General features: G+C 34.0%; 2 protein-coding genes across 8 annotated transcripts in view; both read left to right on the top strand.

Annotated features, from left to right (window-relative positions):
• edc3 (enhancer of mRNA decapping 3 homolog (S. cerevisiae)) lies at positions 1–22,599 on the top strand. 7 transcript variants are annotated; one of them, NM_001018126.2, is given in 7 exon segments: positions 1–121; positions 354–526; positions 3,450–3,754; positions 8,385–8,729; positions 9,434–9,587; positions 12,295–12,512; positions 18,410–21,356. In NM_001018126.2, coding segments are annotated over 6 exon segments (1,521 nt in total). In that variant the 5' UTR covers positions 1–121; positions 354–362; the 3' UTR covers positions 18,745–21,356.
• A 2,429-nt stretch (positions 22,600–25,028) lies between these two features.
• csk (C-terminal Src kinase) overlaps positions 25,029–27,883 on the top strand; it is a 63,498-nt gene continuing 60,643 nt past the window's right edge. Inside the window, 1 exon segment of the mRNA NM_001077599.1 lies at positions 25,029–25,377. The gene's annotated coding sequence lies outside the window, so the exon portion shown is untranslated.

Below are 27,883 nucleotides of genomic sequence, written 5' to 3'. Positions count from 1 at the left end.
ACTCAGTCAACTTTCATAGAAGAAGCCGATCGCGTAGTCGAGCTCTTTAGAAGAGTTTATCCAAATCTATCACAGTACACAACTTATCCGTATAATTGAAAGGTTTTGCCCTTGAAAACAGGTGAGAAACTCACTTTACAATTTTTATAAAACCGAAAAATTAGCTTATAAGCCCGTTGCGTGCTGTACATGTAGCTGGCTAACGTTAGCATATTCCTTTCTAACGTTCAATACTTATTCTTCCAAAACATTCTTCGTATTCATGCTTCAGACGCCCAATAACGCTTCAAGAGTTACCTGTATATTTAAAACCATCATGACAACTAACAAAGCGTCTTTGAATCTCATTTCAGCTGGTCAAAATGGCATTAGACTGGGTTGGCAATCTTGTTTCAATCCATTGTGGACCAACTCTAGGAGTCTACCAAGGGGAGATTTCTTCAGTGGATCAGACCAGTCAGACCATCTCTCTCAGAAACCCCTTCCACAATGGAGTCAAATGCACTGTGCCTGAGGTTACCTTCAGGTAAATTATAAAAGAGAGCTGTGTTATTATGTCTTTTATCATTTTTACTGATGTTTTTAGGATGGATACTTTCGTCTCATTTGTCTTAAGCCACACTTGTGTGGTATTTTGAAATCCCTTTATGTAATTTGAGTTGTAGAATTTTGTTAATGTTTGTTAGATTTTTGTTAATGAATATATAAGAATCATTTATTCAACCTCTCTTTTTTTCTAAACCTGCATAAGTTCCCTTTTTCTGTTAAACACAAATTAAGTTAATTTGAAAATAATAATAATGTGGTCGTTATTGACTTATAGCAGAGGGAAACTTTGGAAGTCAGTGTTAACCAATCATTTTGGAAGTGAAAAGTTAAAAAGAAGTCAAAAAGCCTCGTTATGCTATTTAAAAATATTACAAAACCTTTCCTTTTTTATGAATTAGTGGTGTGAATAGACGCTTACTTCCGGAGATGGGAAGTAACAAAGTACAAATACATTCGTTACTGTACTTAAGTAGATTTTTCTGATATCAGTACTTTACTCCACTACATGTTTTTTCTGACAACTTTTTACTTTTACTTCTTACATTTTTTTACACAGATATCTGTTTAAAAATGCTTAACCCTTTTGTCACCTTCCGATCATATTGCACAGGATTTCTCTGGTCTTTTATTGTAATACAGGGAAATATTGTGATTTTTTTGTAAAGATTTGTACATTTAGTACTTAAACAATCAAACACTTTATTAAAAAAAAACTTATGCATTTGTTTCCTTTATTTACTTTATAAAAACACTGAATTAACAGGTTATGTATGAGAACTACTTTTTAAAGAGAATAAAGCAGCTTTAGCCTAATGGAAAAAAATTGTTTGCAGTCAAATATGATGAGCCTTGTGTATATATATATATATATATATATATATATATATATATATATATATATATATATATATATATAGGACAGAATACTGTGTAAAATGTAATTATTTATAAAGATATACAGACCTACAGAATTATTTTAGAGTGTATGAACATAAATAGCAGCTGTTGTTTTTGATCTAACAGCCACAAAAGTACATGATGAACGCTGTGAATTTGAGTCAGGATGATCATACATGAGCAGACTTTTAGAGCAATGTTGTTGCAAAGTATAGGGTATATGCCGAAGCATGCTAATAGGACTTTGAATTTGCCAGTAACCTGAGTTAAACGCTTCCGGTCAACTGTACATGCCGGCCGATTCTGATGGGCACGTACGAGTAAACGGCTTTTTGTCTCGTTTTAAGCTTGATCAACTAAAAGAATGCCAAAGTTTATTTAACTGAATGTATTTTAATTACATTACATCATCAATGCTGTAAAAGGAACCATATACGTTGGGAAAAAAAAAATTACAATAACAGGTCACCTTAAGTTTATCAGTATAATAAAAACACCAGCTCGGCACATACCCTATTACAGGGTGTGATGCTGCTTTCATAAAATTGCCAACAAAAATTTTACATAAGAATTAGAAATGTAAGTTAGTTTATTAATGTATCGATAGGATGTGAGGACTAATTGCTTTTTATGGTACTTACTATCCTTAAACTTAGTTGCTGAATTATACAGGGTCGCCACAGCGGAATGAACCACCAATTATTCCAGCATATGTTTTACACAGTGGATACCCTTCCAGCGGCAACCCAGCACTGAGAAACTTATACATTACTGCCAGTTTAGTTACCTATTATTCACCTATACCGCATGTCATTGGACTGTGGTTGAAACGGGTACTTTTTACTTTTTTGCTTTTGTAAATTTTTGAGGCGCTACTTTTTTACTTTTACTTGATTACAAAAGTGTAGTCAGTACTTCTACTTTTTAAAAAATTGTACAAAAGCACGCACATCCCTCTTAACTGGGTGCTCAGCCAAAAAAACGCAAAAGGTGCAAATTAAATATTAATAAAAGGCGGCAACACCAAATCTCCAAAAATACTAATTTATTCAATTAAAAAAAGCTGACAGAAAGCATGTAAAAGGTTAAAGCCTGGATTGGTTTTTCTTTACAGAAACAAATCCTCCTTTACACATTCCTCAAAGCAGCTCAAATTAACAGTATTACCAATTCTGGATTATGGGGATGTAATTTACAGATGAGCTTCAAAAACTCTTCTTCTTAAACTGAATGTTATTTACTATGCAGCAAATAGTTTTGTTACTCTTGCGCCATTTAATATTCATCACTGTCAGCTGTATTCTTTACTGAATTATTCTTTGCTTCAAATTTAACAAATTCATTGGTTTCTGTTAATTTTCAAAACTCTTATTGGGAAAAACACCACTATATTTATTTACAGTCACTTCTTAAATTCAGGAAACATGTCGAAATCTGCGCTCTAATAGTTTTATTAACCTTTGCATACTCAACGTTCGCACTTCATTTGGTCGCAACTCTTCTCAGTTTTCTGCTGCTGATGCTTGGAATCATCTGCAGGAGACCTTAAAGCTCAGCACTCTCGTTTCACTACCATCTTTTAAAAATTAACTCCAATAAATATTACAAGATCACTGTGCTTGTCTTTTGTTTCGTTGGTTTTATATGTTATTTTCTGCATTTGTGAAATTGTTATTGTATTGTGTTCCTGCTGCTTTGTACTGTATCTGTTCCCTCTTGGTCAGGTCTTCATTGTAAATGAGAACTGGATCTTAGTTGACTTACCTGGTTAAAAAAAAGGTTATTAGTTACCAGACACACCCCTTACTGCTGATTGGCTACAAGTGTGTTTTGGGCGTTGGTCCGACACTGTTGTCAAAAGCATGTTTCAAATATTTCTTGATGCAATTGAGTGAGTTGCATTATATACTACAGTACATGAAATGTTACTCGGCTTAAAACAGGATAATTAATCTATGTGTACCATGAAGTCGCTTACTATATATTTCCTTCTTCCTCCACAGTGCCATGGACATAAAAGATCTCAAAATTTTAGAGATCTCCAAAAATTCTATTGAAGTTTCCAAGCAGAATGGTCCAGAGTCCAGCTCCACCACCTTGATGCCGCACGTTGGACGCAAGGACAAGGGTGGGGGTGGTGGTGGTGGCGCCTCGGTGAACAGTGCTCCTGTGATGGTACCTAATAAAGCTGAACCCAGACTGCAGGAAGGAGGAGTTTCGCCAGTGCCACATTATTCCAAGAGTTACGGTGAACGTCACATAGATATGGCTGTACAGGGTAAAGGCTTTAGACGAAGACACAACTCATGTGAGTCTTCTTAGTCGTATATCTATTTAGTTAAACTTCAGCCTTTATGTATATGATTCTATATAGTGAATATACAGTTAAAACCGTAACATTGTAAAAGATGATCATTTATTGTTAAGGGATATTATTAGACCTATTACAAATTGTAACTTAATTGAAAAAAAAAATCACGCACATCAATCTAAATGGGTGCTCAGCCAAACAAAAAGTGCTAAATGATTTCTGAAGGATCACTATCATTTTTATTTTTAATATGTTAAAAAAATGCATAAAGGCAGTGACACCAAAGCTCCAAAAATATAAATGTTTTGACTTAAAAAGGCTCTGACAAAGTGTGTGACGTTTCAAGCACATCAAAAACGTCACATGCTTTGTGAGAGCCTTTTTTAATTTAATAAAATGATATTTTTGGAGCTTTGGTGTTGCCTCCTTTAGGATTTTTTTACAAATTAAAAAATAAATTGATTGTGATCCTTTAGAAATCTTATTTAGTGCTTAAGAAACATTTGTTATTAAAGTGGCAATTGTTTTTGCTGCTGCTTTGTGGAAACTGTGATTCAGTTTCATTTAGTAGTTTGGGACAAGAAGGTTTTATATGGAGAAAAAAAAGAAGAAAAAACATTACTTTGTTTTAAGCAAGGATCCATAAAATATATCATAAGGGACAGTAAAGAATTGTAATGTAACAAAGGATTTACGTTTTTTTATATAAAATGTTCATTTGGATATGCAATTCAAAGAATCCTGAATTTTCCTTAGAATAGCAGTAAAAATAGTTTTCAGCATTGATTAAAAAGAAACATTAGTAATTGAAAACAAATAATAATTGATCTTATCTAAACAAAAAAATTAGAAGGATAATTTTAGGATAATATGACACTGAAAATTAGACTAGTGACTAGTAAACACATTTTTTTTAACATTTCCTTTTTAAATCACATTTTTACAATTTCTAATCAAATAAATGCAGTTTTAGAGCCATTAGAAATTCTTTTTCATTAGTCTTAAAGGGCACCTATGGTAAAAAAAATCTACTTTTCAAGCTGTTTGCACAGACATGTGTGTAAGTATAGTGTATAGACAGTCATATTGGGGTGATATAAACACACCCAGTGCTTTTTTTTTGTAATTTAACAACATAAAATTGGTGGACCAATTAGAGCGGTTTTCAGACGACCGCGACTTGATGTAGGAGTGTGGTCCTCCCGCCCACCAATATTGATTGACTGGCACGCGTCACCTAATCCTCCATTTGTAGTTTCACATCCGCCATTTTCAGCGCGAGTCAAAGCGATATCTTAAAGGAGCATCCTGGCTCTATTTTTAGATGCAAGGCTCATTGGGCTCAACACAATGTTCTCCACATTATCGCTCTAATTGGAATTATTGGTTGTACTTTTAGGTGGGTTTGCAGACGTGTACTTTTCATTATGTCTACCTTAAACTTCAGCCGTTTGCATTTCTCGCGTTCACAGAAGCTCCCTGTGATCTTAACTAGGTGCAGCTGGAAAAGTGCAAGCGCGTTGCCTCATGTGCGTGTCTCTCCATTGGAAATAAAATAACAAACTTGCCTGCAGGTCGCACATCAGAAGCTCCGCTCTTCGTGGTGCGACGTTGACACAGCGCCATGAATTTTGAAATTCTGGGCCTGGGTTTCTGTTGGGGTCACTGGTGTGCCGTGCGTGGCTTCGAGCTGCACATCCGGTGCCTCAGTCTAAGTTAATTCAGTATGCGTGGTTATTAGTCTAGGTGTACAAGCTCGGCACTTAAAACTAATTCACAGTTGGCTGTAAAACTATACAAAGACTCTTTACAAAGAGATTTTGTACTCTCTGCTTGGTCTGTGTCCGAGTCTTACATGTACAGCTGAATGCTGATCCTCTCATGTAGCTTACCTTCTCTGTCTGCCTGTCTGTTGCAAACACAGAGCTGGTGAGCTCTTGGCTCCGCCCCCTTGTTACATTGGGCGGGAAGCCGAAACTAATTTTCATGTGAAGCAACACGCCCCTAAAACAGCGAGCTGTGTACACGCCCCCAACATGACACTTTTTAACACATTATAATAAAGAAATCTGAACTGTGTGTTGAACTGAACCTAAACTGGCACACTCAGAAGAACCTTAATACTGATATTAAATCATAAAATGGGGTAAACTATGTGCCCTTTAACTGGTAATGTAAGTTATATTTTTTTCCTCTAACACATTTTTTCTCTATAAACTACAACTCAAATTCCAGAAAAGTTGAGACATTTTTAAAAATGCTATAAAATCAAGAATATGTGATTTGCTTATTATCTTTAACTGTTATTTAATTGACAAAATGTACTTAGAAAAGATTTCTAATAATTTCAGAGAGCAAATGAGTTATATTCTGGAAATATAAGCTAATTTTGATTTCAATGCCTGCAACACACTCCAAGTTTTACAAGCAAAAGGTTTTGCTAGGGCTGGGCGATTAATCAAAAAGTAATCGAAATCGACAATCAGAACCTACAATTTCCAGGTACATTTTTCAATTACTTTACCTACCACTTGTGGAGTCAAGTGACCTCGCTTTGTTAAGGCTATTTTCTACTTTTTTATATCATACTTCTGACATGCATACAGTCTGGTGCAGCCTTCGCATGCCCACCACCTTTCAAAAAATGTAGCTACACAATACAATGATATGTAGTGCAAGCTTTGTGATTGGTCGTTTTGGTAGTGGTGACAAGGGTGGATGGCACATTTTAGGCAATGTGTGTTTTATTATTAGTTGTTCAGTGTTGATGTTCAATAAATAATCATAGATATTAGATTATATATAGATAGTGTGTGTTTCGCTTCTCTGTGTTATAATTTTAAAATTAAGTAATCCACTCTACATTCAAAAATTTGTCAGTTGTAAGATGTGAGCATATTTACTGTGCAAAACCTGTCATTGAACTATGGGGTCAAAAAAACAAAATAAATATAGAAAATATTCGTAATCCAATTAAAAATGTTAAATTAATCAAGATTTTGATTTTAGGCAAAATTGCCCAGCCCTTATTTTTGCCCAATCTGCCATAATATAAAACTTGAGATGCTTAACAGTCAGTTGTTGTCATTATCTGTTTTTCCTTTTCATGATTACTTATTTTTGATCTGGACATCAGGGAGGCCAGCCAAACCACACTGTTTGTAGCACAGTGAACCAGGATGAGACTTGATCTAATAACCATACACTTACCATGAAAAACATTATCCTGATGATGGTATATGACTATGGTCATATATGGTATATGATATTCTACCAATATATGTCTCCATGTGAATGGTTCTTTTGCGCACATTTCTTTGCTGATTCCTGAACCATGAATTACTTTTACATTTGCAGACAAGTCCATATTTTAAGCTTGTTTCTGGAAAAAAACAGACGTTTGAGATTCCAGTCTCTAAGTTGAGATTGTATTTTTGATTATCTGAAATCCGCTCTGGTTTTCTATACTGCTTTCAGCATAAACAACAAGTCAAGTAGCATTTCTAGATGCAGCAGTTGCAGAGATGTTTCTGAAGTTCCACTAAGCTTTATTTAACAGCACAACATGACAGTTTTTTTTTATATGCAGTGCAATCTGAGGCTCTAAGCTTGAGCACATTCAGCTGTGGGTTCCTGCATTGCTCCACACTGATTGAGATTTATTTGTATTTACTCAATGTTTTCACAACATTAAATGTGGCAGTTGACTAAAATTGGCTGTGATTTTGCATTGATAAATGTGATTTTGGTTTTGTTTGGAAATTCTCACATGGCTTTTGGCACTAAGTGATGATCCATGATCCTGCTTTACTTGCAAATACTGAGATGCTTATTTTATACCCAACATGTAGCCTTAATGCAGTGCATCCGTAAAGTATTCATGTATGCACACTGCCAAAATATCAATGGATTGGCTTTACAACAACTCTGTGACTGTCCTTGAGTGACCCAGCCAGAGCCCAATCCTGTTGAACATCTCTGGAGAGATCTTAAAATGGCTGTACACCATCACTTTCTATCAAGCCTGATAGAGCTTGAGAGGTACTGCAAAGAGAAAAGGGCAAAAATTCCCAAAATACAGGTGTGCCAAGCTTGTGGCATCATATTCAAAAAGACTTGAGGCTGTACTTGCTGCCAAAGGTGCATCAACAAAGTATTGAGTGTGAATTGTTTTGAACTTGATTTTTCAGGTTTTTTATTTGTAATAAATTTGCAACAATTTCAAAAACTTTTTTTACATTGTCATTATGAGGTATTGTGTACAGAATGTTGAGAAAATAAATGAATTTAATTCATTTTGGAATTGAGCTATAGTATAAAAAAATGTGGAAAAAGTGAAGCGCTATGAATACTTTGCAGATGCAATGTATATCACCAATTGACCTGCTTATTATGGACTGCTTCAAAATGTTTCGTTTGGATATTCTGTGACCCTTTAACTTGTATTTTACCTCTTTCCCAATGTTTTTGGAGTGTGTAGCAGTAGCAGGCATTAAAACAAAAATCTGTTTCTTTAGACTTTTGTCACTTAAACAAAATGTAAAGATGATCAGCAAATCGCAAATTCTTGGTTTTATTGCATTTGTTTTCAGATTGTTATAAATGGCCGCTTTATTTTTGTTTCCAGGGTCGTCTAGTTGCAGAGGTCCAAATCAGGCCACACCGAAAAAGAACGGACTCAAGAATGGCGGTCACATGAAGAACAAAGACGATGAATGTTTTGGAGATGGTATGGACGATGTTCTCGATGAGGACTTTGACTTTGAAGGGAACCTGGCGCTGTTCGACAAGGCTGCGGTGTTCTCGCAAATCGAATCGTCAGAACGGCGAGGAAACGGTGCGAGATCTCGAGGGACACCTGGAGAGCAAACACCATCCAGATACCGGCACGATGAGAACATCCTTGAGGCCAAACCTGTCGTTTACAGACAGATCACAGTTCCACAGAATGGATCAAAAGAATATAGCACTGGTAAGAATCAGAGCTGCACTATAAGAAAAAAATGGCGTTGCAAAATTTAGTTTTTCTGCGATATGTAATATGAATACAATTGCACCAGATGGATTAAATGGCTCTAATTTCAAAGAAAGTGTCATTTAGGTTCATTAGGATGATTTTGTAGGGCAGTGTATCTGCATAAAATATAATAAACATAAAGCAAAGATAAATACAATGCACATTATGCAAATTAAATAATGAAAACCTTATGAAGTCTAAACACATTCAAATGTAGAAAATTAATAGTTTTAAGGAATATTTAGATTCATACCTTACCACAAGGTATCTTAATGGGTTTTGTGAATTAAGACAAAGTCCACTCAAGGAAGAAAATTAATAATAAAACTTAAAAATACATAATATGAATAAAAACAAATACAACAACAAAACAAAATCCTTTACTTAAAATCCGCTTTATCCGCTACTAAAATGTTAACAATACTTTTGAACAAATTGTCTCAAAACACACTTGCAGTCAATAAGCAGTAAGGTGTGTAGTTACTATAGTGGAGATATCAGAAAGGGCTTGAACTCCTGTTGGTTTGTGATCATGTTTGATTTAGTGCTTTCAATTAGTGACGTTTTTTTGGCAAAGTTGACTTTGCGCATTAGTTAAATAGCTATATTGGTATATTGTCTTCAAATATCAGAATTCATGCCATTTATTTCCTCCCTAGATTCAGGTCTTGTGGTACCCAGCATCTCCTTCGAGTTGCACAAGCGTTTGTTAGCTGCAGCAGAAAGTCACGGTCTCTCTCTGGAGCGCAGGCTTGAGATGACGGGTGTATGTGCGAGTCAGATGGCCCTCACGCTACTTGGAGGACCAAACAGGTTTGTGAGGCCTAAACAAAAAAGAATGTCATTTTGTGTCAAATAAACCAAATTACAGATGTCCTGAAGCATTCTTTGTTTGCACTGGTTTACATTTCCTGATAGTTGTAATTTAAAAGAAGGTAATTAACATGACAAAAACCATAAATTAGGATCTTAAGATTCCAGCTGTTTTATGACCTGTTTAAAATTTGTATTAGAAGTTGTAAGAATGAAACATAAAGAGAAATGTGAGCTCTGTCTGTTTAGAATAATATAACCGTATGGCTGTTATGAAAACAATTCTCTAAATAACATTCCTGTCACATGTCTCTGACTTTGAAATAGAAAAATCCCATCTTGAGAGTGCAAAAGCATTCACTGCATGATTAGGCATATTGTAATGTTAGAATAGCCCCATGATTCAATATTTGAAAGCAAAAAAAAATTTATTAAATACAAATAAGTTTATATTTTTAAGATGTGATATAGCTAAGTCACATCACATAAGCAAGAATGCTGAACATCTGTGCATTGCAATTTACAAATATAATATTGATATAATATTGATTGACATTCACATTCACCCATTTAGCAGACATTTTTGTCCAAAGCAACTTACTAGTGAGGCATTAAGCAGTTCAACATGAAGAGGCATAGGAAGTTGTTGTTTTTATGCAGAATATTGTTTTTATTTTCATTTTTAGTCAAGAACCAAAGCAGCCAATGTTGGGTAAGTTGTTGTAGATTCCAAATTGCTGATTACTACTGAAAAATTGTTATCTGATTACATTACTAATTACTTAATGTAAAAAGTAATCAGATTACTTTTTACTTTACTTCGTAGTTACTTTTAAAACACATTAAATATACCTTTCAAAATACAAAATAAACTGCAGCTCTTTTAGTAAAATAATATTCACTGAAAAACATTAAAATGGGTTGATCACTGCAGCTTGACATATTCAAAAACTTAAAGAGTTCGCCCAAAACTTTCAATTCTCTTATCATTCACTTGCTTCAAACCTCTGATAACATAAAAACCATTTAGATCAAAACTGAATACCTGTAACGATTGAAATCCATAATATGAAAAAGCACTGCAGTGTCTGGGTGTTCTGTGTTTGTCTGAGGTAATTAGTCTATCTATATGTGTATATTCCATACAAAGTATGAAGATGACCGGTCAGTTCTTGTCATAAGACTCTCAGTTTTATTGGGTGCGCAAGTTACATGCGAGTGCGTGCAAAAGCACTCCCAATATGCGCGCAATTTTTGCGACTCGATTGGAATTAACAAACTCGCACATCCAAAAGACGTGATATGTAAAGGGCAGCTTCACAGCTTTTCTCTTTACATTCAGAAGATACCTTCACTGCCGATCCTGTACAAAAATCCAAGTTTGCCTGTTTAGTTGAACCACCGTGTTTTTGGGTGCTGGTGTTCTGTTTGGTGACTAATATTGTCCTAGAATGCTTTCCATTCAAGTGCTTGAACAAGTTGCTGGTCTAGAAAAAAAGCAGTTGAAAGTTCTTTAGAGGCTGGACATAGACTTCATTTCATTGTTTTTTTTTTACACTCAATGAAACCAATATAATGTCTGTGTTTCCACTTGAGGAAGCAACCATCCTCCTCAACAGCTGTTTCAGCTTGCGTTCTAGAGCAGTTTAAAAGCGCATGCTTATTAACTGACGTTGCAGCAGAAAACGGGATTTAAAATAAGCATTTTTTTCTTCTAAAAACTGTATTTAAAACGCAATTACATCGACTTAAGTAACTGTAATTACACAGATTAAAAATGTAATGCGTTACATTACTGCATTCCCAAAAAACGTAGTTAGAATACAGTAACGTGTTACTGTTTATTGAGATACACCCAACTTTACAAGCAGCTAAGGAAGCCCTGCAGTTGGAGATAACAAAATGTAAAATTCCTGTTAAACCTGCATTGAATCTGAATATTAGTGAGAAATGGCAAATGGAATGGGATGATAGTAGAATTAAAAATTTATACAAAGTTAATCTATTTGTAAATGAACAAAATAATTACCATTTTGAAAATAGACATGATCAGGTTGTGTGTGTGTGTATATATATGTGTGTATATATATATGTGTGTGTGTGTGTGTATATATATATATATATATATATATATATATATATATATATATATATATATATATGTGTGTGTGTATATATATATATATATATATATATATGTGTGTGTGTATATATATATATATATATATATATATATATATATATATATATATATATATATATATATATATATATATATATATGTGTGTGTGTGTATATATATATATATATATATATATATATATATATATATATATATATATATATATATATATATGTGTATATATATATATATATATATATATATATATGTGTATATATATATATATGTGTATATATATATATATGTGTGTATATATATATATATATATATATATATATATATATATATATATATATATATATATATATATATATATATATAGTTGTACATATGTAGAACTGGTCATTCAAGACTTACACTTATATTTATTGAAGGAGAAAAAAAACTGTGTAAGAAGGTTTTGCCAATGCTGCTGATATGGCATTAAACATAAATAAATAAATGTAGTCAATAACCTGTGTTTAAGATGACACAGATTGACCCATATGTATGCTCTGGTTTTCATCAGTCTGGTTCTTCTCTTAGACTTACCCCAAAGAATGTGCATCAACGACCCACGGTAGCCCTGCTGTGTGGCCCTCATGTCCAGGGAGCTCAGGGAATCAGCTGTGGACGTCACTTGGCCAACCATGAAGTAGAGGTCGTCCTTTTCCTGCCAAATTTTGTCAAGATGTTGGAGGCCATCACCAGTGAACTAGCACTATTCGGAAAGACGGGAGGCAGACTGGTTTCTAATGTGAAAGGTGTGCCACTTATGCAACTGCATTTATTAACTACATTATTTGAAAAGTACTGATATATAAAATAAGTTTTAGATGTTTAATTATGGTTAAATGTCAGAAACATTTTAGAAAATTTATCGTGATGTACAAAACATTAGGGTTAGTGAGGCTGCATTTACACTATTGTATTTTTATTTTAAAACCGCTTTAAACTCTTTATCCATATTGTCTTTTTTACTATGTTTTAGTATCCCTCCACACTTTACAGCATACAGTACATGATTTGTGACCATTCACACTCACTGAGCATGCAAATAGTTCACCGACATCCTTGCTTGTTTTGTATTGGTCATATGAGAGGAGCGTGATGAATCAGAGAACGATACACAAGGCAAGAGAACCAGTCAGGGAGTGATTGTGGATAGCTGCGCCTCTGTATTCAAAAGTTTGCATTTCAGTCCATCTAGTGTAGACGCTTGATGTAACTATAACAAAGCCGATACATTTTAAACCAAAATGCACCAGTGTAAAAGGCACCTACGTATCCTATAATGACAGAGTAATATAGTCATGGCACAACAGTATATTTCATATTACTAAGGATTGTAATTGGCTTTTTTTCCCCATTTTATATTTTTTAAAAATTATGCATTTCTAATGCCTTTCACATTACCAAGAGCAGCTATTAGATTGTTATGTAAACATGTGATGCATATTTTGTTTTTCTTAAGAGAATAAAGACAAATGATGGGAGGTACACTACCAGTCAAAAGTTTGGGGGCATTTTTGTTTTTAATTATTTCATGTTTTTTTTTTTTTTTTTTTTTTTTTATAAAATAATTCTGTTCACCAAGGCAGCATTTATTACGTATAAAAACAATTGTCAAATTGTAAAATGTTTGTAAAAAAATTTAAAAACTGCTTTCTTGTATGTAGTTTTAAATGAAATTAATACTCCAGTCATTATTGCTTTTATTACTATTAACATTAATAATAATAATAATAATGGTAATAATGGTAATAATGCTAATTAATATAACAGTGATTTCTGAAGGATCGTGTGACTCTGAACAATAGAGTAATGAAGGTGAACATTCATCTTTAAAATCACTGGAATAAATTTATTCATTTTCTTTTCGGCTTAGTCCCTTTATTTATCCAGGATCGCCACATCGGAATGAACCGCCAACTTATCCAGCACATGTTTTACGCAGTGGATGCCCTTAAAGCTGCAACCCATCTCTGAGAAACATCCATACACTCGCATTCACACTCATACATTACAGGCAATTTAGCCTACCTAATTCACCTGTATCTTTGACATGTCTTTGAACTGTGGGGGAAACCGGAGCACCATAAGGAACAGTTTTTTTATTATTTTACAATTTGTACTATATTTTTGATTAAATAAATTGATGAAATGCAGCTTTGGTGAGCAGGAGAAGCTTATTTCAAACATTTAAAAATCATACTGAACCCAAACTTTTGACCACTATTGTAAGAAAACAAGTTATCTATGTAAGGTTGAAGTCAGAAGTATTAGCCCCCCCCCTGTTTATTTTTTCCCCAATTTCTGTTTAACAGAGAGCAGGTATTTTCAACACATTTCTAAACATAATAGTTTTAATAACTCATTTCTAATAGCTGATTTCTTTTATCTTTGCCTTGATGACTGTAAATAATATTTGACTAGATATTTTTAAGACACTTCTATACAGCAAAAAATAAAAAATAAATTAAAAGGGTGGGCTAATAATTCTTCAACTCTTTGTGTTTGCACAAGCTTTGGCACTGCTGTCAACTAAAGTCACATTACATTTATTTATAAATGTAGCACTTTATATAGTATTTTAAAGATTAAATTCAAAGAAATTACAATTAGAATTAATTTCAGTTCTTACTATTAACCAGCAGTTTGTTACATTACACAGCACACCCTGCTGTTACGTAATCACCATGAACCACTAGAAATTTTGCGTTACGTTTTTTTTTAAACGCTGTTTCGATCCCCTAAATAAACTAAAAAAAAACTCTGGAATTTTTAAACTAAATGATATGACCACTTATAGTTAGATGGGACATGGGACCAAAAATTTTGTCATTTGAACCATGCAGTGTAAATGCATGTTTCCATCAAGACACTTCTTAATTTAAAAAGACCGTTATCATGGGTTTGTATCTCGCATGTGTTCCTAACACACCCACCTAAAGGCTTTGTTTAGGTGGGCTAGGAAGTCTTGGAAACTTCCACTCTGATTTGCAAAAACGTATATACTTTGAACTCAGCCACCCACCTTACATAAATATCTTCCATTTTTGGGTTAACTTTAAACAGAGAAACACACTGGTAGATTAAGTCATCACTTACTCACCCTGGCTTTGTGCTTATATGTTGCATGCTCTTCTATTTTTTTTTGTGAATTCAAGAAAATGTCCTTCTTGTGCTCTTCCTTATAATGGCTATAAACATCAAACAACATTAAGCTTTAAAGCATCTCAGAAATGTTAGTGAAAAGTCACACATTTCTAGTGGGGAAATAATATAATATAATATAATATAAAAAGCTGTTTTTATTTATTTTTCCAATTTTTTTTTATAAGTTACAGATGTAACTGCAATACAGCTGGGAAAATAATTGGTTTTTGGCTGGGAATAAAATTTCTAAAGGAGCTGTTAACATGCAATTGAACCAGATTTTGGTGAAATCCCAAACAGTACAAACATCAAAATAAAAAAAATCTGAAAAAGTAGATGTGCAATAACAATGAAATGACAAGAGGAGAAAGTGCTGAACTACTGAAACATATTTAATACTTTTCTACAAAAGGCATTTTTATTGATGGCAGCTTAAAGACGCCTCATTAACCAACATTAAGTCCCCAAAAAATCCAAACTAACCATATGATTTTTTTATCTGTGAATGTCATTAAAAACAATAGTTTGCCCTTTTAATCTTTAATTGAAATCTAAAAATTCACTTTTTTTTTTTGGTAAAATTGTCAGATTACTTGTATCTTGGTGAAGAGGACGTGTCTGTTATGTAGTAATAACTCTCCCCAAACACTTTTCCTGATCTTTCTGAATGAAATGCCTACTTTAACACATCCATTCAGCTCACAGTAGAAAAACAAGCCACGCCCACTGTTGTGTCATTTAATATTCCGTTTCTTTAGTAACTGCATCATAATATGGAAAAAATAACGGTTGCAGCTTCCAGTTCATGTGAACTTTAACAACAAAAAAGCATCTCAGAAATGTTTCAAGTGACAAGTCACACATTTCTAGTGGGGGTTTCATGATAGTGTTGACTAAAACAACCTTTTAGTAGACTATTAGTGGGAAAAGAGCTCTAGTTTAGAGATGTTTAACTTGACTAAAACTGGTGACAAAACTACACTACAGCTGCGTCCCAAATGGCACACTATACACTGTGCTCTTATTCACTATGTACTTATGCACTCACACACTCAACAGCATAGTACATGTGTGTAATATCCTCCCAAATGGAAAGTTTTTTTTTTACTAAGCAGAATTTCAAACCGTTTCCCTGATGACATTTGTTGGTTGCGAAATTAGTAAAATAAACGCCCAAACTACCAAATAATACCTGCCATGAGTATAACCGCATTCACCATCGGAAGGCAGTATAATCGCTCTCATAGGAGAATTTAGCTTTTACAATCCTAAATAAATACAGAAACCCAACATCAGAGGCTGAAAGCTCTGTCCCTTCCGCTACGTGAGCAAAGCAGCAGCGGTTGAGAGCGTGAAGTGTCACATTTAATTTTAACCATTGAATAAGTGCATCATCCAGGTATTTCACTGCTATTATACGGACTAATGAGTGTTGAGTTTCCCTAATTTCTGTTTAAAGGAGAGACATTTTTTTCAACACATTTCTAGACATAATCATTTTAATAACTCATTTCTAATAACTGATTTTATCTTTGCCATGATGACAGTAAATGTGACTAGATATTTTTCAAGACGCTTCTATACAGCTTAAAGTCACATTAAAAGGCTTAACTAGGCAGGTTAGGGTAATTAGGCAAGTTATTGTATAACACTGGTTTGTTCTGTCGGTTATCGAAAAAAGCTTATAAAGGCTAATAATTTTAACCTTAAAATGGTGTTTAAATAATTAAAAACCTCGTTTATTCTAGCCAAAATAACACAAATAAGACTTTCTCCAGAAGAAAAAATATTATCAGACATAGAAAATTTCCTTTCTCTGTTAAACATAATTTGGGAAATATTTAAAAAATAAATTGAAAAATATTTCAAAAGAAGTTACAATCGTGTAAATGTGTCAAGACTGTGCAATACAGCCGGGAAACAAAGAAATATGTTTTTTTTCTGGGAATAAAATTTTTAAAGGAGCTTTTGACATGCAATTGAACCAGGTTTTAGTGAAAACCCAAACAGTACAAACATCAAAATAACAAAATCTGAAAAAGTAGTTGTGTAGAAACAACTACTGAATAACTATTAAAAGATTTCAGCTGCTGTCTGGGCTTTCACTGCCTTTCTACACCTCCCTTTCTTCATGAGTTCAATGTTTTTTCCTTGTGTGATTTCATTTTATTGCACCTAACTTGGTTTGTAAACTATTTAGATTTGTTTTCTTTGCACATATGGATTTTTATTTTGGTTGTCATCAACATGAGGGGAAATTTTCAGGTTTCAGTAAAAGTAACTGCACCTTTAGAAATATGTTTTCTGAGAAAAATGTGTTCAATAGTTATTTTCCCTGCTATATGAGGACAAAAAGCATCTGTGTCTTAGTATTTGATCTTGAAGCATCATGTCCAATTTTTATTTTATGTTTTGTGTTCCTATATCACTCAAAATTCAACAGAGTTGGTTTGGAAGTGGACTGAGACCTATCTTTTCATTGTCCTCACTTAGATGTTTGTTGCACACTTGATTTGCACTGCCAGCGTTCAAACTAATTCATGTGAAAGGCACTAACATATCAATCGCAACAGATTAAGTTTAATCAAACTAAACCTCCCAAGTGTGAAATTACTCCTAATTAAATTTTTTTGGGGGGTCAACTATCTCTTTAAAAGGGGTCATATGATGCAATGCTTTGAACATTTTCGAAAAATCAACAATACACTCAATTAAGCAACCTTTTGTTTGTTTGTGGCTGTTTTTGCTCCATTGACTTCTATTATAATGACTTTTTTGATTGCAAAGCCATGACAAAATGTAATTATGCATTCTTGGTTGTTGCTGGTTTTACGTGTTGAAGGATTATTTTTTAACTCTTGATCATTAGTTGCAGTGCAAAAAAAAACTTTACTTCTGGCTTAAAATTATTAATATAGTGTGTGTGTGTGTGTGTGTGTGTGTGTGTGTGTGTGTGTGTGTGTGTGTGTGTGTGTGTGTGTGTGTGTGTGTGTGTGTGTGTGCGTGTGTGTGTGTGAGAGAGACATTTAAGCACCCTCTTTGGTTTGAGAAGATAAAAAAATAAGCTGTATTTGAGGAAATGTTTAAGAAACTAAAAAATAAGCAGCTCAATCTCAGAACATCGTAAACATAGTATGCGTGTTTATGCACGCACGTTATAATCTGTTGTTTTGCTTAATTTAAAGGTTGAAAACTTTTTTGCTAAGGCCTATGGTGCCAACTGATGATCGACAGTAAAAATGAACAGTGAAAATTCCCAACAGGAAAAACCACCAACAATCAGGAATGCATGATTATTTAATGTTATGCCTTTGCAATCAAAAAATGTGGTTATAATGGAATTCAATGGTGCAAAAACAGCCGTGAACATAATTAACTATATAAACACATTACGTTGCACCAAATACAATAAATAATGTTCATTTTAGCAGCATCGTATGTCCCCTTTAAACCATTGGTCTGATCACCTACTCATTTAAAACAAATGTCATTTAACCCACAGACTTGCCCGGGACGCCAGTTGACCTGGTAATAAACTGCCTGGACTCCCACGAAAACGGATTCTTGAGAGACCAGCCATGGTACAAGGCTGCTGCTGACTGGGCTAACCAAAATCGAGCCCCCGTCCTGAGCATTGACCCTCCAGTAAGCGGACAAGCACATGCAGTGGAAGCCAAATGGTCGCTTTCCCTGGGCCTCCCCCTTCCCCTATCAGAAGGCGCTGGCCGAGTCTACCTATGCGACATCGGCATCCCCCGACAGGTGTTCCAGGAAGTGGGAATCAAATATCACTCCCCCTTCGGATGTAAATTCGTCATCCCCCTGCACTCCGAATAAGCCGCTGACTTCACGGCTCACTGAACCTGCCTTAAAGATTTTAAGAATGAACCCATGCTGGTTTGAATGTTGCCGCTGAACTGGAACTTCTCAGTCTTTTTTTCTATACTTCAGTGATGATTCCCATTAAAGGGAAGTGATGGAAAATACCAGCTCTTGTGACAAATCTGATAAGTTAAAAGCAGAACCGACATTAGTATACTTAACATCTGCTTGCATTAATGGCCGTTTTAATACACAATACTGATCTTTTTAGATAACAAAACTTTCATACCCCATTCATTGCAATGTAAACATCTGGCTTAATGTTCAAATCATACTTTTAGCATCTCAAATAGAAGAACCTGCTTTTAGTTTAAAGTCTGATTTGAATCCAAATTTGTTTTCATAGAAAAATGTGCATTAGATGAGGGGGTTGTCTTTTCCCCTTCTATTTTTATTTTTTCATTTCGTGCCAGATTGATCAACGTCATTTTCACCTCAAACTGAGATTGAGGCAGTAAGTTTATTCACACAAAGTGTTGTTTGGTTTGTTGACCAAGCCTGGTGTGCTGTAAATATGACAGATTGACTGGCTTCTTATCAGTGATAAAAACATTGCACACTTGAATAGGAAGCAGGAAGTGTACTGAAAACTTAGTTTGCTTGACATTGGATCAGCACTGAGAATTGTAAGAGGTTACTGGCCAATACCACCAATTTTTCTATTCTAATTAGTTTGCTATGCTTCACCTCATTTATGTTTGTTTTCATTTTTGGTGGCCAGAAAAAAAATTACCTATGAAATCCAGTTTTAGGGTTTCAAATTAAGTCAGTATACTGAAAACTTAGTTTGGTTGACTTTGGACCAGTACTGAGCATTTTAAGCAGTTATATTGGCCAATTCCACTAATTTTCCTATTCTAATTATTATTGCTATGTTTCACCTCATTTCAAGTTACCTACAAAATCCAGTTTTGGGGCTTCAGATTGAGTCAGCATTGTCAAAACTTAGTTTGCTTGACATTGGATCAGTACTGACAATTGTAAGCAGTTATTGGCCAATACCATAAATTTTCCAATTCTAAATAATATTGCCATGCTTCACCTCATTTATGTTTGTTTTCATTTTTGCTGGTCAGAAAAAAAAAATTACCTATGAAATCCAGTTTTAGGGTTTCAGATCGAGTCAGCATACTAAACTTGGGTTGGTTGACATTGGACCAGTACTAAGCATTGTAAGCAGTTATTGGCCAATACCACCAACTTCCCTTTTCTAATTATCATTGCTATGCTTCACCTCATTTACGTTTGTTTTCATTTTTGGTGGTCAGAAAAAAAATTACCTTCGAAATCCAGTTTTAGGGTTTCAGATTGAGTCGCCATATTGAAAAATTAGTTTGGTTGAGATTTGGGCCAGTACTGAACATTTTAAGCAGTCATTGGCCAATACCACCAGTTTTCCTATTCTAATTATTATTGCTATGCTTTTTCTCGCTTACGTTTGTTTTCGTTTTGGGTGGTCAGAAAGAAATCATCTAAAAACCTAAAAATAGATTTCGTAGGTGAGTCAGCGTACTGAAAACTTAGTTTGGTTGACATTGGACTAGTACTGAGCATTTTAAGAAGTTATTGGCCAATACCACCAATTTTCCAATTCTAAATAATATCGCTATGCTTCACCTAATTCATGTTTGTTTTCAATTTTGGTGGTCAGAAAAACAATTACCTTTGAAATCCAGTTTACTTAGTTTGGTTGACATTGGACTAGTACTGAGCATTGTAAGCAGATATATTGGCCAATTCCACCAATTGTCCTATTCTAATTATTATTACTATGCCTCACATCATTTATGTTTGCTTCCATTTTCGGTGGTCTGAAAAAAAGTTACCTACAAAATCCAGTTTTAGGGTTTCAGATTGAGTCAGCGTACTGAAAACTTTGTTTATTGACCATGGACCAGTTCTGTTTATTTTAAGCAGTTACTGGCCAATGCCACCAGTTTATCCATTTAAACTATTATCGCTATGCTTCACCTCATTTATGTTTGTTTCCGTTTTTTGTGGTCAGAAAAAAATCACCTACGATATCTAGTTTTAGGGATTCAGATTGAGCTAACATACTAAAAACTTAGTTTGGTTGACATTTGGACCAGTACTGAGCATTGTAAGCAGTTATTGGCCAATACCACCAATTTTCCAATTCTAATTATTATTGCTACACTTCACCTCATTTATGTTTGTTTTCGGTGTTCAGAAAAGAAATAACTCACGGAATCCAGTTTTAGGGTTTCCGATTGAGCCAAGGTTGTTTGTTTGGTTATACCAAACAAGGATCTTTATTATTAGGAGAGATGCTTCATGTGTTGCAGTAAACCTGCTTATTGAAATTAATGCGTGATTTTATTACACGTCATAATATTGTGCGCACAAACCCATAATTCAGTGAGCCCAAGTACTTTTGGGTAACGTATGAAGAGTTCTTCAGGGAGCACTGATAAAGGCAACTTTATTCACTCCTTCAAACTTAATATGAGAGGCACTTACAAGACAAAAGTCATCTATAAAAGATGGATATGATAGAAATAAATCAATGTGATAGAAATAAACTTTGAAATGTTTTACAACTGAAACCAGGAAATAAGGTACTGCTTTCATCAGATTCATTTGCTTCTTTTTTTCTAAATATCATTTTGTTAAACCTTTATTGTGACCTCTCCCAAACTTCTCTTTTTTTCTGTTGTATGATCTTTGTCATGTTCTCTTGGTCATTGTATGTTTATTTCTTATACTTTAAAAAAACTTTGGGTTAAGCTATGTACAATCTAGGGGTGACGTCACTAAAGTTGACCTCCTCAGGTGTCTAAAATTTCTTGTCTTAAGTGTTTGGAGAAACTAGAAACCAACAGACCTTATACATCAGCTAGTCTTAGTGATGCGGGGGGAGCAAAAAGCTCAATGTGAATTGTTCTTTTTTTTCTGTTGATGTTTGTCTGTAAGTTCACTGGTACAGCCTTTGATGGCTGTTGGAGAGCCGTTTGGTTCACTGAAATACATTTTGAGCTTAAAAACCAAGACTAAATGGGAAAGGAAATTAATGAAAGATAATTAATGATGCTAATGAAATTCCATTGTTCCATGTTTTGAGAACACCGAATAGTGAAATCCATTTTATAGTGGACGAGTACATACGTGTCTAATTATTCAGCAAATCCAGCTCTATAAGAGTTTAAAAATGTTGCCAAAATCCACTTGTTACTTGAGATTAGAAATATTACTGCTGTATTACTGATTTGCAGAAAAAAACAAAACAATTTGGCTCTAATTAATAATAGTTGCAGAGCCCAGTCGTAATATTCAGTTGAATATTGTTTCATACCTAAGCACTGCATATACTTAGATGTTAAAATGCAGTTTGAGATCATTCCTCTATAGGAGTTTGCTTCTAAAATCTATGACCAAACTGTCTTGAGCAATTGAAGAAGTGTTGTTGATGTTCATTTGCGTGGCTCCTCAATATTTGTCACAATGACATCACTGAAGGTTCCAGGAGGTTTTGTTCAGTATCTTTGAAAAAAAAAAAAAAGAAGCATATTTTTGGTTCATTTCCATTCTCGTAGCTTTTTCTTCACAGAAGCATGAGATAAAGGTTGTTAGCGTTGCATAACTTTATCATTTATCTCTGCACCTGTTGTAAAAGGGAAGATGCAATTTTGTGAATTTGTTCAGGCAACAAACTTGTTACCATTAATTATAAATTAACAACATATCTGTTCAGAATAGTTCTGATATCACTGGAAACCTTACATGCTCAACTTTGTCAACCTTGAAATGCAAGGACTGAATAAATAAAGAGAATGGAAATATGGCTGTGAATGTTGTTCTTGTCTTTTTTTTTTTTCTTTTAATAAAAGGATCATAAATATTACAATACTGACAAACTCTTTTTGTCTGTCTTCACCTGAGTATTTTTTCTTAATATGTGTTGCGGTGTCTCATAAAATCAAGGGCTATGAGTACTTTCAGTTTAAAAAGAATAAAATAAAGGGCTGGCTCCTGACAATACATTAAGGTTTTATGAGGCAAAATTTGTAATTAAATAATTTAACCTCATTGTGATTTAAGAGCCATGGATATTATTTTTGTGTTGTTTATAGGGTTTTTAATTATCAAAATATGGGGCCAAATCAGTCTCAAAAATAATACATTTTTAGAAATAATACTCATACATGCAAAGGTCAATCACATTTACAAAATCCAATTTGTAAATTCAAAGCATAATTCATAAATACAACATACGATTTGTGAATTCACAAGTAAAAATCATAAATATTTTCACCTAATGAATTGGATTTGTGTGTATATTATGAATCGTGTTTTGAATTTATGAAATTGATTTTTGTATTTATGAATCATGTTTTAAAATTACAAATTGGATTAGTGTAATTACGAATTGTTTTGAATTTTAGAATTGGATTTGTGCATTTACGACTCCTGATTTGAATTTACAAATTGGATTTCTGTACTTATGAATCGTGTTTTGAATTTACTAATTGGATTTGGCACTTTTAAATTGTATTTTAAATTTATGAATTGCGTTTGTTTATTTATAAATAGTGTTTTGAACTTTCGAATTGGATTTGTGTTTTTATGAATCGTGTTTTGAATTTACTAATTGGATTTATACATTTTTAAATCATGCTTAAAATTTATGAATTGGATTTGTGTATTTATAAATTGTGTTTTGAACTTTTGAATTGGATTTGTGTATTTACAAATCATGTTTTGAACTTTTAAAATGGATTTGTGTATTCAGGAATCATTTTTTAAATCTTTCTTATTGAATTTGTGCATTTACGAATCGTGTTTTGAATTTACGAATTGGATTTGTGCATTTACGATTTTTTTTGAGCTTTTAAATTGTATTTGTGCATTTTCAAATCCTGTTATGAATTCCAAACTGGAATTTTGTATTTATGAATCGTGTTTTGAATTTACTAATTGGATTTTTGCAGCTTTAAATCCTGTTTCAAATTTATGAATTAGATTTTTGTATTTATGAATCGTGTTTTGAAATTACGAACAGGATTTGTGTAATTACAAATTGTGTTTTGAACTTTCGAATTGTGTTTTTAAAGTTACCAATTGGATTTTGTAAATGTTTCTTGTGTTGTGGATGTATGAATAATATATTGCAAATTTACTATTTTTGAGACTCATCTGGCTCCATATCAAAATGTCAGAAGCTTGTGACTTGCATTCTCAGCTAAAAATGTTCCTAATTTTTCTACTGGATAGAAAAAGAGTCACCTACCTCTTGCATTTACAAATTCACATTAAAATTCTGGTCTAAGAGTTTCTTTAAATCAGAGATGCCCAAACTAGGGCCCGCGGGCCAAAATTGGCCCATGATAATCTTTGATTCATAGAAGACATGGACAAATGATGGGGAAGGTTGGGGCAAGAGGTCGTCAGTTCTAATTTTACATAATCTTTTGTTTGTTGGTTTAATTGCAGAGCTACAAAAAAACAAAACTTTGAATGTGAATGAATCAGATTTTACCAGGGCAATGAAATCCTTATACACATTTTTTTTTTTAAATGTTGAACGATTTTTATGTTATAAATAAAATTGTTTATGGTTTTATTGTAAGAAGTACCTTACAAAATTTAAAATACATATACAAGTATTCATACGATTATAGTTTTTTTATATTATTAAATTAGGGAGTTACCATGACAACTTTAATGTAAAGCAGTTTGATATGTTTGGCTTCAGTCCACCACCCTCAATCATGTTTAGATTTTGGCCTTTCGTAAGAAAAAGTTTGGGCACCCTTGCTTTATATATTACATTTGAATGGCTTTATTGTTGCAATTCTCTTTAAAAACGCTTGCTGTCGCTCCTGCTGCAAACTTATGAATCCTACCACGGTAAGGGACTATCTTATGAATGTTAAGCAGTCAATGCTAACATTGCTCAGTGTCTATTTTGTAAACCTCGTTAATATTGACATATTCACAGTAACATTTGTCATTAATCCTGCTTTACTCTTGTTTTCGGAAAATTTTCTTTAGCCTCACATATTTAATATTGAGAAGCCATATGCCCTCGCAGTAGTAGAATTCGTAGCATTACGACGCATGCGCACAACAAACGGGGCTGTCTGAAGAAGTGCGTTTCCTTTTCAAGGGCCTGTGAATGTGTGTGTGTAAAAGACAGCTGGAGCCCTAGGGTGTGCTGCGCTTCCGTAAAGCTTAAAAACTGCTCGCTTTAGGCGGCGTAGCATTTATCGACTTCCCTGGTCAGTAATAAGCTGCAACAGTTGCGTTTTTTTGGGGGGCTGAACCGTTTGTTTTCTTTCCCGCGCTGTGTGTTTTGTATGTGAGGCGTATATATAACCGCCGCTGTCTTTAACGGTTTTTTGCGGGTATATTTGTATGCACGGACGAACCGAACATCTTTTGTCTGGGTTGATGTTAAAGGAAAGCTCGTTGGAAGATCTATTTGACGCCGAATGTGTGAATGATCACGTCTGTATCTCGTGTTGATGCATTCTGGTGGGTTTGACCCACACATGGACTAAGTGGACGATCTTAAAACATCTACAACTTCAAGGCATTTGGACACCATCATCTGCAGAACACCTATAGGTAATGTGTTTTTGTTTTCGCTAATGTAACTGCGTGATATTAACCATATTTTTAGTATCTACTTGGACGTCTCATAATGGACGCATTGTGTTTGCGAATCTGAATGCGATGGGTCTGTTTTACAGCTGTCTAAATAAGAGCCACTTGAAGCTGCTGCATGAGACAAAAACGTGTCCTTCATGTTTTGTTAATCATCTTAAATAAAGCATATGCTCAAGATGCAAAGGGTTTGTTCCCAGAATGCACTGGGTGCGAGAAGGCGAAATGGACTAATGCCATTTTGAGATGCATTGTCTTTTTTTGGACCATCCGTTCTGTTCCCCATCAGCATCATTTTGGATTATGTTGTCATGGTTTCTTGAATGTTTAATAACAACATCTGAATGTAGGTCTGGCCTGTACATAGTTGACCCATAATAATACCCTTTTTAAAAGGAAATAGTAAACTTATTTACTAATAAACACCACCAGAGTCATTTGTGACCCAACCTGTCATGGTATTTAAAAAGAAAAAAAAATCCCATGTTAAAAAGACGGTTATTCAAATCATAGCAGAAAGGTCTCTCTGTGTTTTTGCCTTTATTAATATTAATGAGTTGCATTTATAAAGGTTGAAATCCAAAGGTCACTTCCTCCTGCTAAAGTGCAGACTTTAAAGACACGCTTCCCCAAATAAGGAGAATTGTAACTATCATGCTGTTTCAAACCAGATTTCTATTGGCTGTTCTTGCTTCTAACATTTTCATAGTGAATAGAGAATGGCTTTATGATGACAAAAAGTAAAAGTGTCATAATAATGGTTCACATTGTACGTAGTCCTGTACGCAGTCAAATCTTTGGAATGGGCTTGACTGGAGAAAATGCACAAATGTGACTCCACTTGTGTACATAAACAATATTAAATGAGCAATTCCATGCAAATGTCAACCTTGCCATGAAAAAATGAAGTTTTCACTAGAAAAGCGAGCAGTTTTTACATTTTTTTTGTGTAAGGAAGTATTTTACAGTACTGTAAACATACTCAATAATGAGTTTGTTAACATGGACACCAATAATCAGATTTTTATACGATTAAGACAATACTCTGGTTAGGAGTGATTTTTGATTAATTTAATCCGATTAAGATTATAATTGAACTAAAGAGAAATCGAATTAAGACATGTGGAGTATGTCGATACTTCATTATTGAAGTGCAGAACAGACATGTAAACAGCTTAATTAAACTATTACCATCATGTAGGACTTTTTGCTGCGTTTTGCGACTGGATAGTCCACACACACACACACACGGCTGTTTGACACTATTCTTTGCACCTAGAGTCAGTTAAGGACCACAGACACATGCACTGTGAAATGCAAAGTTTTTTTTTTCCATTCAGCGAGCGGTATGAAATTCCATTAAAACAACACACATCCAACAATTCATAGTTGCATCCAATATCTTGTTTGTCACGGGTGCATGCATGAAATGTTCCTGAATGAAAGTGAAAGAACCAAACTGCAGTTAAAGTGGAAAAATGAAAACTAAAAAAACTCAAAATGACATGAAACTCTGGAGAAAATGTGGATAGCATGGTGACGCAATGATGGTAATCGAATAATGTGCTATAACATGTAAAACTTGATCATGAAAGGAACATTCAAAAAGCAACTCGTGTACACCATAATAATATTATTGTCTTAATTAGATTAAGGCAAATAATTTGATTACTGATGTAAATGTAGTCAGTGTCTCTGTCAAATTCAATTGTCAAATTGGTACAGGTGAATTGGGTACACTAAATTGTCCGTAGTGTATGAGTGTGAATGATGATGTGTAGATGTTTCCCAGGGATGGGTTGCGGCTGGAAGGGCATCCGCTACGTAAAACGTGCTGGATAAGTTGGCGGTTAATTTCGCTGTGGTGACCCCGGATTAATAAAGGGACTGAACCAAAAATAAAATGAATGAATGAATATAATATGTTTTTCATGTACTATATAGTCTGGAAGTATGTGATTTCAGACACAGCCATCGTATTCAAAGCGGAAAAAGGTTGTTTTTAGTTTTTTTACCCAGACATTTAAGAAGAATATGATGACCCACATACGAAGTATACTTGTTAATTTAAAAAACAGTGCTACAGTTAATTATCCTTGATGAGTGTGGTGTTTAGTCTGTGTAACCCCTCCCACTGAAAATTTACCCAATTATATTCCAGCATCCTGGGTTGCCATAGTGTAAAGCACATAGTATTTCTTTTCAGGCTTGAAGACTGCCTCAGTATTTGCAGGTACGGCTTGAAAAAAGCAGCCTAGGAAAACGTAATGTGCCTTTAACATAACTACATGAATTGAAAAAAATATTATTAATATGGAAGAATAAACATTAAGTAGCTGTCTAAAACTACTTTGTTGATACAGTTAGATTAGTTACATGTTATGAGCCACCACATTTCTTCAAAAATTTTGCTCTTTATTCGTTTTTAAAGTGAAGTGATATACTATTTTTGCATTCAGTTGGACAC

This window comes from Danio rerio, chromosome 25 (genome assembly GCF_049306965.1).
Source record: "Danio rerio strain Tuebingen ecotype United States chromosome 25, GRCz12tu, whole genome shotgun sequence".
Taxonomy (NCBI): domain Eukaryota; kingdom Metazoa; phylum Chordata; class Actinopteri; order Cypriniformes; family Danionidae; genus Danio; species Danio rerio.
The sequence above is the reverse complement of the archived record's forward strand: the minus strand, read 5'-3'. Positions and strand labels throughout refer to the sequence as shown.

Bases quoted from the DNA above. Each gene is read 5' to 3' on its own strand.
- edc3 (XM_073942031.1), top strand. From the start codon at position 363: ATGGCATTAGACTGGGTTGGCAATCTTGTTTCAATCCATTGTGGACCA. The intron at 8,730-9,433 runs GTAAGAATCAGA...TTTCCTCCCTAG, and splicing joins ATCAAAAGAATATAGCACTG to ATTCAGGTCTTGTGGTACCC. The intron at 12,513-18,409 runs GTGTGCCACTTA...TTTAACCCACAG, and splicing joins ACTGGTTTCTAATGTGAAAG to ACTTGCCCGGGACGCCAGTT.